A 13209-nucleotide genomic window follows, 5' to 3' on the forward strand; every position below is an offset into this window, starting at 1 on the left:
TGTCACACCAGCAGATTTCATATTAATTGCTTAACATCTTCTCGTAACGCATTGTGCCAAAGATAAACCGTTAGTAACACAGTAGTTAATAATAATAAGTTGTATCCACTATCAACTATTGAGGCTTAGACCACAACACTGCCATTAACCGGAAACTGCAGCTGCATAAACGCGAGCAACCGTCAGTGCCGGTAAATCGCCATTAACATTGTTCCTTATTCACTTAATATGACTCAGATTAGGGGATAAAACTCACACTTGTCTACTTTATTACATAATAGCGTCAATGACCTCAGTAAATGAAAACAATTGTGCCAACGTGTTGGTCGGGATTCGTGCTAAGCTGTTATCTAAAACGTACAGCCTGCGGTTTCTTTGTGGCGGCGGCCTACCAGCGTTCCATTCATAGACAGCCAATCAGGGCGCAGCTTACTGCGGGCGTCCAACCAATTGCGGCGCTGCTTAATGCTTGGCCCTGTTGCGACCGCGGACAGACAGAAGCAAGTGGACCGGTTTGAAGCTAAGCTAATTCAGTCAATTTACAGCTAGTTAATTTTAATCTTTGCATTTGTTTCGTTCACAGCACACGCGTGTATCTGTTTTCGAAAAATCAAAGCTACCTGTAAATAATTCTGCCACTAGGCTAACACACGGGACTGGACGTTTATTTGGAAAAACCGCTTCTGTCCTGCTAGCTTTGTTGGCAGCGGGTAGGCGCCAGTTCTGTTTGACAACAGCGCTATTCGGTCACGTTCCCGGTGTTGTTGTTTGTAGCGGCTCAGTTTGCGAGCTGATTTCCGTTAGCTGCAAGTAGCGAAAATAAAAAAACCTCACATCGATTTTAAAGAAAAAGTTATCATGGCAGAATTCCTGGAAGACCCGTCGGTTCTCACGAAAGATAAGCTGAAGAATGAGCTTACAGCAAACAATGTGCCACTTCCTAGCGGTGAGCATAAAAAAGAAGTGTACGTGCAGTTGTATCTGAAAAACTTGACTATTCTGAACAACAAGAAGAGCCCACCTGCAGACACTTTCTCCAGCGACGAAGAGTTACCTGCCCCCGTGGTGTCTAACAAGAGTCGGTCCGGAAGAGTAAGTTTTTGTTTAATCAGATTTTTAAATGTGTGATGTGATAGTAACCATGTGTCTGTTTGGACTGATGCAGCACCTGTTTAAGTGAGTGAATCTTGTCACAATGATTGTTGCATCTTGGATTTTTTTTGCAGAAAGCAACCAAAAAGACAGATAAGCCTCGCACAGAGGAGGTGGAGGTGACGGATCTCACTGATGAAGATTTAAAACAGCAGCTGGCAAAGCATGGTGTTGACTCAGGGCCCATTGTTGGTGAGTTCCTGGAGGCATATCTTAATCTGCTGTGAAAAAACACATTAAGGTACAACTCAAAGGTGCAAACATGTGTTTGTATGTTACTATTACTTTATTACTTTGTTACTAATACTTGATAGAGAAAAGTTGCAACGTAATTTACATTAAATAAAACGTTTTATCTTCGTTTCAACAAGTTTATAAAACAGCTGTTAGTGTCAGGATCAATTCTGTAATTTGTTGGTTGAAGTTCTAAACATAGTCCGACTGATGCTGCGACCAATCAGTTATCACTAAACAAATTAGAAAATTACCTGATTGTTTTTCATTTTTAAAAGATACTCTGTTAGAAATATTTTAATAAAACCTCTGAACCCCAAAACCTCCTGACAGGTTTGATAGACATGTTACATTTTCAAAAAATGTCAAAATTTATCAGAGTAATAAAAAACTTTAATATATAAGTCTCATTTAAAATTTTGACAAAAATAAAGCTGTAAAAAACAAAAACATTCTGCACTCCTCAGTGGAACCTTGAAGCGATCAGTAACTCATCTGCGACATGTGACAAAAATGGAGGGAGTTTTCTCTTGAACTTTTCTGATCTGCAGTTTGACAAAAGATTTAAAATTATAGTTGTAAAATATCCACATTATGTAGTGACACTGTTTTTCCAGCATTGGTAACACCTGTAAACATTTGGAAAAAGTTGTACATATTAATTCCAAATGTTTATATTTTTCTAAAATAAATAATCAAAGAAATTTAACTTAAGTTATTTATTTCTCATGATTAGTGATATAATTTTATTATTCTGCACATAAGACATTTTTGAGTTCTCTCTACTTTTAGCCATTGTTGTGATGTTTTCATGTTTACCTTAAAATGCACAAAAATGCATTAATTCTGCTGAAGTGAGAGTATCATAGTTGGTGAATATTATTTTCCCTTTTACGCCTCTTTGTCTGTCCACTCAGCCTCTACCCGTAAGTTGTACGAGAAGAAGCTGCAGAAGCTTTTGGACCAGCCTCCAGCTGAACCTGAAGCTCCTACAGATGTCACAGCTCTCCCCAAGGCAGACAGTAACCAGAACGGCAACACAAATTCCGACCAGTACAGTGACAAAGAAGATGGTGAGTTCTGACCACACGTTACTGGTGATGTTTTTACTTTTTTTTTTTTTTTTTTTTTAAATTTAAACATTTTAGTATATTGTTGTGTAGCATGTGCTAATATCTCCATGGTCCCCAGTTGTTCACATGAACTGTGTTTTTTCAGAGGAGATTGCCACGCCTGAACCAGAACCAGTTCCCGTGGTAGAGAAGCCTGTGAGGAGTAGAGGAAAAGCTCCTGTCACTGTCAGAACCAGCAGCAGACGACAAACCAAGGTGAGGCACATTTTGCCAGTCCTGATTTTGGTGATCAGAGTATAGTTTCAGTTTGTATGAACATGTGTTAAAATATTCTGACAGGTGGTGGAGGAGATTATCACTGAAGAGACCCCTATAAAGGCCAGCGAGAGTGTTGTTGAAGATATCCTTGCCAATGAAATAAGCACACCGACAGGCATCAGGTAAGCTATGGTCATTATTGTTATGTTAATTGTTTTTCCTTGAGTCAGCTGGCATACAGTCAAATGTGTGAATTGTGTATTTTGAAATATTCAGCTAAAATGTATTTACTTATTTGTTTTCAAGGTAACTTAAAAGTCAATTTTATTGTTTGTCTAATCAGTGCAACCTGCAGACGTCCAATCAGAGGGGCAGCCGGTCGACCTGTAAAACCGAGTGAGTACTGGCTGGATGAGTCCCGTGTCCAGCACAGCGTCCACACCGAGAGCCGCTCTTACTCGGAGTCTTTCTCCCGACCGGGCAGCATCGTCTCTTCGGGCAAAGCACCTGTCCGACGAGGCTTCCTGTCCCTGTTGCTCAAGCTCCTGCTCCTTGTAGTGGTGGGTGGGTCTCTCTACTATGCCTACCAGAACCTGGATTCCGACCAGATCAACACCCTCAAAGGCCTCCTAGACAGCGTGATCGTCCCGCTTCAAGGCACTGTGGACAAGGCAGCCACCTACCTGGGCATCAGCAGCGGCAGCGGTGCTCCAGAGAGCATCGGAGAGTAAAGACCCTCAGCAGTCCCTCACCATGCCCACACCACCTCCCTGCCACCTGCCACAGCACACCACAACTCAAGCAGCAGACCTGGCTCACCTCTTCTATTTTCCTACTTGTTTGGACAAAGGACACAGTTTTAATTGGAACAATAAACTTTCCCCTCTCTGAACTCCAGCTCTCCTCCCTCCACCAGAGGGAGGTATACTCAAACAGTAGCTTCTGGATAACACTGTTTTGTGGCAGTCAGAAGAGACTAATTTTAATGTTGAGTTTAATCTGTGAATTGTTTGTGTCTTTGTGTGTATTTAACCCTTGTATGTAGAAACGAGTGCAGAATGGAGAGGCCAGTTTATCCATGCATGGTTGTAGTTTTTGAAGGTCATACTGTAGTTTTTCTCTAACGCTCTGTGCCAGGTGTTTTTCTGATGGTGAAGTGCCTGGACACTGTTAGCACTTAGTGCCCTCCCATTTGTTTTTTTCAAACACAAAGCAGCGCTTCTACTAACACCAGAATGTCTACATGTGTTTCTCATTGAATTTCAAAATTCGCTCCATAGCTATAGATTTAGGTAGAGTGATTCATTATTTCTATGGTGCTCAGGTTGATTCAGCTCAAACTTTTTTAATGTGGTCTGTGCTGGGAGGAGACTTACGGTGTAATCAGGTCACATCACTGCATGAGGAAAATCAGCCCACATCCAACTTGAAGTATAAACTTTCTTTTTATTTTATTTTTTTAAAGTAGCTGATAGCTGCTTGAAAAAGCTCATGTGGGGCTCCATGATCACGGCTAAAATTAGAGTTCTGGGAACCATGTTTTGCAATCATGATTTGGCAGTCAATGGATTGAGGTAGAAATTTTACTGTACTTTGGGCATCTTGTATCAACTTTGTTGATCTTACAAATTGAATATCTTGAATGGAAAAGCTTTTTAGCTTCATCTACCATTTATTTGTCATGTACTTGTCAATGAAAGTAAAGTTGCAGCATTTGATCATAGATCATTGATTTGTCTATCCTTGCCAGGATGCCCGTTTGAGTTTACATGCATTGAAGTTTAGTGCTCTGTTGTGCTTTTCTTATTTTTTTTGTTGTTTTTATAAGATTTCTGATCCTTCAGTCCTATATACAGGACTGGCTGTTGCAGTGCACCCACATAGCCCACCTCACTAACTGCATGTGTTCAAACATGGCAGATCTGCAAAGAAGACACATGGAGAAAGTAAATCCTGTTGTCACAACTATCCTTATGCCTGGGCAAAATTACTACTAGTAAAGACACTGTAGGTTTCTGTGAATAGGGTTGTTCAGCTGTTGGGAGCAAGGATGCAGTGACTGGAGGCGATGTTGGGGATGAGAAGATTTCTGTGGGGTTTGGTTTCTATTTTGATATTTTTCTAAAGTGGCGTGTTCAACTTTTTATAGCACATTTTAAGGTTTCATTGTAAAGCAATATGTAATACATGCAAGTGATACTGTATCTTAATCTGAACCTTGCTGACTTAACAAGTTATTCATCATCAGGCAGCTCTCCCACAATGGACAGAAACGACAGGGGTTATGTGGGTAAGGATTTTTAATCTGTTTATTTATGATAATGTAGGCAGTGTATCATAAAATAAACTTGGTTGTTACATCTTTTTTTTCTTCTGTGTCTGAATCTTTTAAGCAGTACCAGTCTTTTTTTTTTTTTTGCATCAATAAATAAAATGTATGAAAATTAGTATTTTCCAAGGCACGCCTTTAAAAATAGAAAGTACGTACATACTTTGCCTAGATTGCAGTGTGACACATTTTATCAGCAATTATCAGGTTAAAATCGAAAAGTCACTGGGCTAGCCTTGCCACCAATTTGGTGGAGGTGCTTAAAAATATCAGGAAGGCCACGGAATAGACAAAATTTGCAAAACAAAATTTAAAAAAAAAAATAAATGTGAAGGCCAGGTATGGACACATCGGCTGGCGCACTAGTGACATTGCACTGAAAACTCTTACCGGGACAGTCCTGGTGGGCGGAGCTGACACAATGGACCGCTTTGAATTCAGAGTGAGACCCGGCGGGAGAGCCTGAACAACAATTTCAACGCAACGTTAGCGGCCGTTAACCAACAGCTTCAACTTTAAGCTAACTTAGCTCCAGCTTTGGTAGCTAAATAGCGGCTAGCTAGCTAACGTCTATGAAAAAAAACTCGAAGATTTCAGTTAATAGTTTTGCCCGCACAAAAATACGTTCTGTTTTGGTTACATGTTAACCTTTCTGTGAACCATTAGCCTCTGTAATGTGACAACATGACCATCGCTTCCCTCGAAGACACCCGCCGAACTGGTGGCTGCTGTGCTAGTGAGGACATTCACACACCCTAGTCTGTTAAATTGTGGTGAATTTAAGGTTGAAAACACGCTATGTCAACACTTGAAACGTGAAAGTGAATATACATTTTATTATATTATTTCTGGTGGGTTTGAGTGCTATCAATTCTACAGAGAATTTGGGAGAAGTCAGCTAATTTCAAGTATGTGTTACTGGGGAGAACATTATGAGGAGTCTGTAGCTGAGGAAGCCTGGAATCACTGACCAGCTTAACAATATGGCTGGAAACTGATGTGGGTACTAATAACCAATATATGCCATGCAAGGCTAATATTAATAGCTTTTAGCTTCTGTGACATTCTGTGTCCCCTTCGCTGCCTTTATGGTGTCTGTGCTTGACAAAGAAATGCAGTCAGTGTGTCCTTGATACTCAGATCCAAGGGTGATTAAAGGACTCCAGAGCTGTTTCTTATAACAACACTGCCAGCATTAGACACGCTCACTGAATACACCTGTTCAGGAGCAGCTTGGAGGCCCTCAGCAGATCCATGGAGCTGCAGGTGGAAGAGCTGAAGTCATTTTTATGTGAAATAGTATGGAAGAGGGCAAAACCTAGATGTTATTATGCTTCATTCATGGAGGAAGCATGCTGTGCTACACCAAGTGTGTGCTACCACAGAAACTGCAGACAGAAAAACCTGTGAAATTATGTGTAGATTAGTAATTAGACATGAATATACACAGTTTAAACAAACAAATAGTAGATGTGAGCTATGAACAACTGAGAAGGTAAAACACTGCAATAGTCTTGTCCACAGTGCCTTGAAGCAGAGATGCATTTATTTGCCATGCCTGACCTTTTGAATATGGTAAAACACAAACGGCATAAATGATCATAGCTGCGATTTCTGTAAGTAATAACTCTTGTCTCTGTGGTAGAGTAATGTGTTCATTTTCTTTTTATTCTTAAACAGGAAATATGCGTTGTCAGTGAACGTTGTACCAGCTGACTGACTGTTGGAGTGCCAAACTGAGACTTTGTAGGGGATGGAGAGGCTTAGTCAATTAAATCCAGTAGGCTGCAGCCTGACAGCACAGCAGGAAGAGGCAAGCACACAGCACAGCACAGCAACGGTGAGTCTCACTGTAGCTTTGGACAAAGGACAAGGAGTTGTACTAAAAGTAGCTGGACCTTCAAGACAGCAGGTGAACAGCCATGTTTTCATGTTGTGTAGATTTGAGAAATTTGACAGAGGCAGAAAGCTTTTAACTGACTTTGTTTTTTGTGTTTTTTTTGCAGTTTATTTATAAACTATTATGCTTAGTTTATCATTTTGTGATAAAAGTAAAATTGTCCAACTTTGTTATATCAAGTCATAACAGCTGAACACACTCAGCTTTTGTTTGCATCCACCCTCTTCATCCTTTCTTCATTGCTTGTGCTCATTTGGAGGTTTGGTCCTTTTTAGCCAAAACAGAACTGTACGTCACATTTCCTTTAGTAATCTGCTTATCCATAATATAGAAGTGGGTGTGCTTACAGGTGTTTTTACTGTGGATGTTGACAGCTTTGTCTGACTGCTTATCTCCAGATGCACCGGCAGAACTATCATGTGCACCACTGAAAGGATATTTTTTTGGATACCTTCTTTTAACAAGAAATGCAAAGTTATGTTTAGAAGTTAAAAACAAATGTCATAGTCATTCAGATAAAATGCATGTGTTTTAAAATATATTTCCTGGCTCACCAGCAGGTTATTGAAACTTTATTTTGATCTTGAACTAATGAGCAAGAAAAAACAACAACAAAAAAGCCAGATTGCCTCTATAAGCAGTCATTTCAAAAATATAACTTTATAGACTTCTTAAATGTTTTTAGATTGAACTGTGCATTTCAATATGTGGCTTTATCCTAAATATACCGGATTCCCTTTGTTACATTAGTATCTGTACAGCATATTAAAACAATTTAATGTCCTTACTTCTCCACCGCTGTCTGTTTCCAAGTTCAAGGACGACTTCTTTTAGTCGCACAAACGTCAGTCAAGTTGCCTCGCAGTTGTCTTGTCCACAGTATTGGAATAAAGGGGCAATTTTCTGATGATATTTTGGTTCCTTAATCATTAAAGTACCAACTGTGATTATTATCATGGAAAAATGAAAGTTTAAAAAAAAAAAGAGAGAAAGAAAAAAACTGCTGTCCCCCTGGTGACCTTGGATGTTAAGCCACCTCATTACCTGCTCATGTTTACATGCTCAGAGCGCACAGAGTTTTCTGATGGTAATCCAGTAGCACTCAGGGATAATGAATGGATGGTCTCACCATTGCATTTGCAGTTGGATTGTATTTTCAATGCCTCATACCTACTTTCTGAGTTACATAAATTATGTCTTAGCTCAAGCAGTACTGCATGCTTAATACAGTTTTTACAATGCAGCATATAGTTTTTAACCATTTCCAAATGTGTATGATGCATAAAATTCAATGTTGGCTAAATTATGTATAATTCAGATTCTGTTACTGCCTGGTACTATTTAATAATAGCAATATTATAGCAGTAATATAGGCCTATGTTTTATACTATGCTTATGTCAGGGAAAATGCTGGTAACCCTGCTTTAAAAGATAAATTCTTAATGTTTAAAAATAGAAATCAATCTCAAAAGAACAATAACAGTTGTTCTACAGAGACTTCCTGTTAGATACAAAGTTGATGTTCATCTGTAGCACAGGTGCAGCAGATGGGAGCAGCGTTAAGGGATTACAGTAACTCCTTAACAGTCTGCAGTCAGTCAGTCAAGTTTGGCATCGGATTATAGTGCAGCGTCCTCCATTTGGGGAGGAGGGTGGAGGGAGAGGAGCTCTGTGCAGCTCACAGTTCCTCCATCCAGCCCTGAGTCACATGCGCTCTGTGCCACTGCTGCAGCTGACTGGATACCTGCCTGTCTGGAACGCACAAACTGTGACTGTCGGAGGTGTTGTGGATGCAGGGGGTACGCAGCTCGGTGGCAACACACCTTAGGTTTCCATTCAGTTTGCCATGCTGATTACATGGTGGTATTTTTACCTTGCAGCTCGGAGCTTCGTCGAAAAATGCAAGTATTGCTGCTGGTTTTGTGCCTCACTGTATGTCGTTTCAAGGTGAACTCTGCAGAGAGATAGCGTGTTAAGTTAGAGCAATTCCATTTGTTCTTGTCACGGATCGAGATGTCAGAGGAGTCGTGCTTTTATTAGTGCCGCTGAGATAAATGTCAGTCTCTGTAGTCCCTGTACACTCTGACTGAATGCAGTATTTATGAAGTTGGAGCACGCGAGGCTGCACACAGGACTGTTTGCTTCTGTTGTGTCTGTGTGAAATGTTTGTCGTGTATCAACAGCCGGCATACTGCCTGACCAGAAACACCATTCCCTTTCTCTTTTTCTTTACACTCTTCAGCACTGAACATGGCTTCAATCCTGCAGAAGTTGATCACTCCGCTGTTCAGTGGTCCTCCTGAGCCCCCTAGGAATAAAGTGACAGTGGTAGGCGTGGGCCAGGTTGGCATGGCCTGTGCTGTCAGCATCCTGCTCAGGGTAAGAGTCCCACTAGTTCTGCCTCTTCTTAGATTACCTTCCTGCCTGCTGGTGTTACTGGACGGGGTAATACCCAGGTCCTCCTAGACTGACACTGGATTACTGATCTCTTGGTGTCTGATCTGGGTATTATCCCCCCACTGTCCTTGTTACAGAGGAAACTAAGACTAACTACTGCAGTTTAGCTTGGCTTTTGTTACTCAGCTGAAATTGGGCAGCAGCAGCACCCTGCCTATCGAGTACTACAAGCAGCAGGTTTACCTTACTGTTATACTTCAAAATGAGAAATCCCTTTAACTAGATTTTAATACCCATTATACTGTGTGTACATCTTGTTTTATCTGAACTGAGTTTAAACTTCTAAGTTGCAGCTATTTTAAGTACTAGCCCCAATTGCAAAAGGCAGTTATGCTGCTGAATGTGTGTACTGTGAGCGGAGGCATTGATGTGTGGATTGTTCTGATCTCCCTGATGTTTGCAGGAGCTGGTTGATGAGCTGGCCCTGGTAGATGTGATGGAGGACAAGCTGAAAGGAGAGATGATGGACCTGCAACACGGCAGCCTCTTCCTGAAAACCCCCAAAATAGTCGCAGACAAAGGCAAGTTTATATCCCTCACATGCCGTGAAACTCAATCTCATAACTCCGATTGAATTAACACAGGTCCAGTATTTACATAGTGCTGCTAACTGGCAAGCACTTGAAAACTTGAAAGTGAGGAAAAATCTGTTCACTGTTATGACAAACTGAATTCCCCTTTATTTTTTTTGTCCCAGATTACTCCGTTACAGCTAACTCCCGCATCGTCGTGGTGACAGCTGGAGTCCGTCAGCAGGAGGGGGAGAGCAGGCTGAACCTCGTGCAGAGAAACGTCAACATCTTTAAGCACATCGTCCCCCAGATTGTCAGATACAGTCCTGACTGCATCATCATTGTTGTTTCAAACCCAGGTACTGGCTGCCACACTTCATTCTGTTTTCTCTGTCAGACGTAAGGACATACAGTATTCACCCTTTAGTGCTGCTAAAATCGCTCTCTAACAGTCGATGTGCTGACCTACGTGACCTGGAAACTGAGCGGCCTTCCCAAGCACCGCGTCATCGGGAGCGGCACCAACTTGGACTCCGCACGCTTCCGTTTCCTGATGGCCGACAAACTGGGAATTCACCCCAGCAGCTTCAACGGATGGATCCTAGGAGAACACGGAGACACCAGTGGTGAGGATTTGTGGATTTTCTGCTTTGTTGGTCCTTTAAACTAACTGCCTGTAGGCAAACAAAAAGAAACAGTGTGTTTCTAGGATGGCGTAGACTGTGTTAGGTGTGTGGAATGTGGATGAAGGCTGATTGTTCCAACATGTGTGTTAGTGCCTGTGTGGAGCGGAACAAATGTGGCTGGAGTCAACCTGCAGCTTTTAAACCCGGATATCGGCACCGACCTCGACGACGAGAACTGGAAAGAGACCCACAAGATGGTGGTGGACAGGTAAGCTGGAGGTCTCTTAATTTGCTGTTTATTTGCTTTGTTGATTAAATCCTCTGAGGTTTTTCAAATCACCTGCTCGTAGTGGGAAGATCTCTCCTCATGTGTCACATCACTCTATGCTATGACAACACACACACATCTAAATATTTATTATTATTCTGCCTATTTAAGTCAGGGTTTTCCTGCATGGAGGAACTTTTGTACCTTCCAAGAAAATTATGCCAAAGGAAAACCAGTGCCAAAATAAGAAGCCAGAATAGTGAACGTTTATTTAATGAAATGGTCAGAAATAACAGAAAAATGCATTATGTCTGTCAAAGAATGTAATACAGACTTCTTGTCTATACTTTACACAGACTGATCATGCTAATTTTCGTGTGGTCATGCCTCAATGGCCGATTCTGAGCCAGGAAAAACTCTTTAAATGAGTGGCAATGTGAGATTAAAGTAAAAAAAAAAAAAAAACTTTTCATGAACTTGTATTTTTAAATTATAAGAATGTTCAGCATATTTTTTAAAGACAGTATCTCTGAATACTACATTACAACGTGATATTTATGGCCTATCATTTTCATCCATATTGCTTGCCCCTGACACCTGCACAAAAAGTATTAAATTAATGGCACAACAATAAGGCTTTTTGTGGAAATTACGTTTGTAAGATTGCCTTATATTTAGACTTTGAACGCTGTCCCTCTGTCCAAGTCTCAGACTCTGTTGCTGTCACACACTCCCTCTCTCTGTTTCTTTTATCAGTGTAGAGGACACAAGCAGCACTCAGAGGGAAAATCTGTTTTGAACAGTTTTGTTGAGTTCTAAGAGTTTATTTGTATCTCTTCACATCACAGCTTTAAGACAATTCAAATTTAGGTAACAATAACAAGTCAAAACAGCTCCACTGTCCAAACTTGCTTTTTTGGTATCTAAGCCATGTGTTGTGTCTCTTAGTGCCTATGAGGTGATCAAGCTGAAGGGTTACACCAACTGGGCCATCGGTCTGAGTGTCGCTGACCTAACTGAGAGCCTCATAAGGAACATGAACAGGATTCATCCCGTCTCCACCATGGTGATGGTAAGAGGCGTTCACGTGCACACACATTCATTCGTCCTTTGAGTCATTCAGGTTTACTGTATGTATGTCAACAGCTTAATAATTTTTTGTACATTCAAAATGTATAAGGTGAAATCTGATGAATAAAATCCAGTTTTAGTCCCAGTTTTGTTTTTAAATTGAAACTTTCCAGTTATAACATTACAATAGTCAGATTAACCTCCCTAATTAATACCACTATAGGGTCTCAGTCTTAACACACATTATGATTGATTGATTGATTGATTGATTGATTGATTGATTGATTGATTGATTGATTCCGCCCTCTTTACCCTAATATTTAAAGTTGTTAGGCTAATTTGTAACACCAATCAATTGCTTTCTTCATTTTTTTTTTCTGGAAAACATGAAATGGCTTGACTTTCTTCCTAGTTCCCACTTTCACTTTTCTCATTTTGGACGTAACTCAAATATTTGCAGTTCAGATCCAGTGTAGCACTAGTTTTTGCTTATGACGGTATATCCACATACAGACCATGTGGTTCTGCATCAACAGGGCATGTATGGGATCAGTGACGAGGTGTACCTGAGTCTGCCCTGCGTGTTGAACAGCGGAGGCGTGTCCAGCGTGGTCAACATGACCTTGACAGAAGACGAGGTGGCTCAACTGCAGGCCAGTGCCAGCACACTGTGGGACATCCAGAAGGACCTGCAGGATGTCTAACTGACCAGAAGAGGGCGACATAGCAGCATCTTCCTGACTGCTCATGGCCTTCAGTAATTTCACTCTGCATTCACTACCTACCAGACAGCTCCACCGTCCACACCTTCAACCCACGGCCCTCTGTAGATTCTCTGGTGTTGAGGGGTTTAAACCTGTCAGATTTAGCTGTAGGTGTCAGTTTGTACACTTGTACTCGCTGGAGAGAAAAACCAAAGGTGACATAGACTGAGAGAAATGCTCCGACTCATTTATCTTCAGTTGTGTAGCACTGTGGGACCGTGTGTCACTCATGTTGCTTTGAAGTGTAATAAAGCAAGCTGGTTGGTGCTTGAACAAGACTTGAATTTTTTCAGTTATTAATTGATGAATGGAAAATATACTGCATGATAAATTTTGTAACACAGAGAAGTACTGTACTATAGACATCTATCATCTGTTTGAGCACATGAGCGGGCTAAAGCTGAAGGTGAGCAGCAGAGCAACAAGTGTACTGAAACATTCAAGACCAGGTGATGATAAAGTGAAGTAAATTCTAAGATACTGTGGAAACTGATTTACAGACCAACTTCTTCTGTGGATCATTAACTTCTGTCAATGGATGAAGTCAGTCTTTTTCTACATACTT

At 41.0% G+C, this 13209-nt stretch overlaps 2 protein-coding genes across 2 annotated transcripts; both read left to right on the forward strand.

The window, feature by feature from the left end:
* The first annotated feature begins 472 nt into the window (after positions 1-472).
* On the forward strand, positions 473-5082 carry LOC103366874 (lamina-associated polypeptide 2, isoform beta-like). Its single transcript, XM_008294731.1, has 6 exons — positions 473-1092; positions 1227-1344; positions 2304-2459; positions 2605-2714; positions 2799-2899; positions 3061-5082. The coding sequence occupies exons 1-6, from the start codon at positions 859-861 to the stop codon at positions 3446-3448; spliced, it is 1107 nt and encodes a 368-aa protein (XP_008292953.1). The 5' UTR covers positions 473-858; the 3' UTR covers positions 3449-5082.
* A 3710-nt stretch (positions 5083-8792) lies between these two features.
* Positions 8793-12922, forward strand: LOC103366875 (L-lactate dehydrogenase C chain). Its single transcript, XM_008294732.1, has 8 exons — positions 8793-8847; positions 9189-9325; positions 9807-9924; positions 10101-10274; positions 10368-10541; positions 10692-10809; positions 11758-11881; positions 12417-12922. The coding sequence occupies exons 1-8, from the start codon at positions 8793-8795 to the stop codon at positions 12582-12584; spliced, it is 1068 nt and encodes a 355-aa protein (XP_008292954.1). The 3' UTR covers positions 12585-12922.
* Positions 12923-13209: the final 287 nt, after the last annotated feature.

This window comes from Stegastes partitus, unplaced genomic scaffold (assembly GCF_000690725.1).
Source record: "Stegastes partitus isolate 25-593 unplaced genomic scaffold, Stegastes_partitus-1.0.2 Scaffold988, whole genome shotgun sequence".
Lineage (NCBI taxonomy): Eukaryota > Metazoa > Chordata > Actinopteri > Pomacentridae > Stegastes > Stegastes partitus.

Coding starts and splice junctions, on each gene's coding strand:
- LOC103366875 (XM_008294732.1), top strand. CDS start 8,793: ATGCTGATTACATGGTGGTATTTTTACCTTGCAGCTCGGAGCTTCGTC. Junction 8,848..9,188: donor TCGGAGCTTCGTCGAAAAAT/GCAAGTATTGCT, acceptor TACACTCTTCAG/CACTGAACATGGCTTCAATC. Junction 10,275..10,367: donor CATTGTTGTTTCAAACCCAG/GTACTGGCTGCC, acceptor GCTCTCTAACAG/TCGATGTGCTGACCTACGTG.
- LOC103366874 (XM_008294731.1), top strand. CDS start 859: ATGGCAGAATTCCTGGAAGACCCGTCGGTTCTCACGAAAGATAAGCTG. Junction 1,093..1,226: donor ACAAGAGTCGGTCCGGAAGA/GTAAGTTTTTGT, acceptor TTTTTTTTGCAG/AAAGCAACCAAAAAGACAGA. Junction 1,345..2,303: donor TGACTCAGGGCCCATTGTTG/GTGAGTTCCTGG, acceptor CTGTCCACTCAG/CCTCTACCCGTAAGTTGTAC.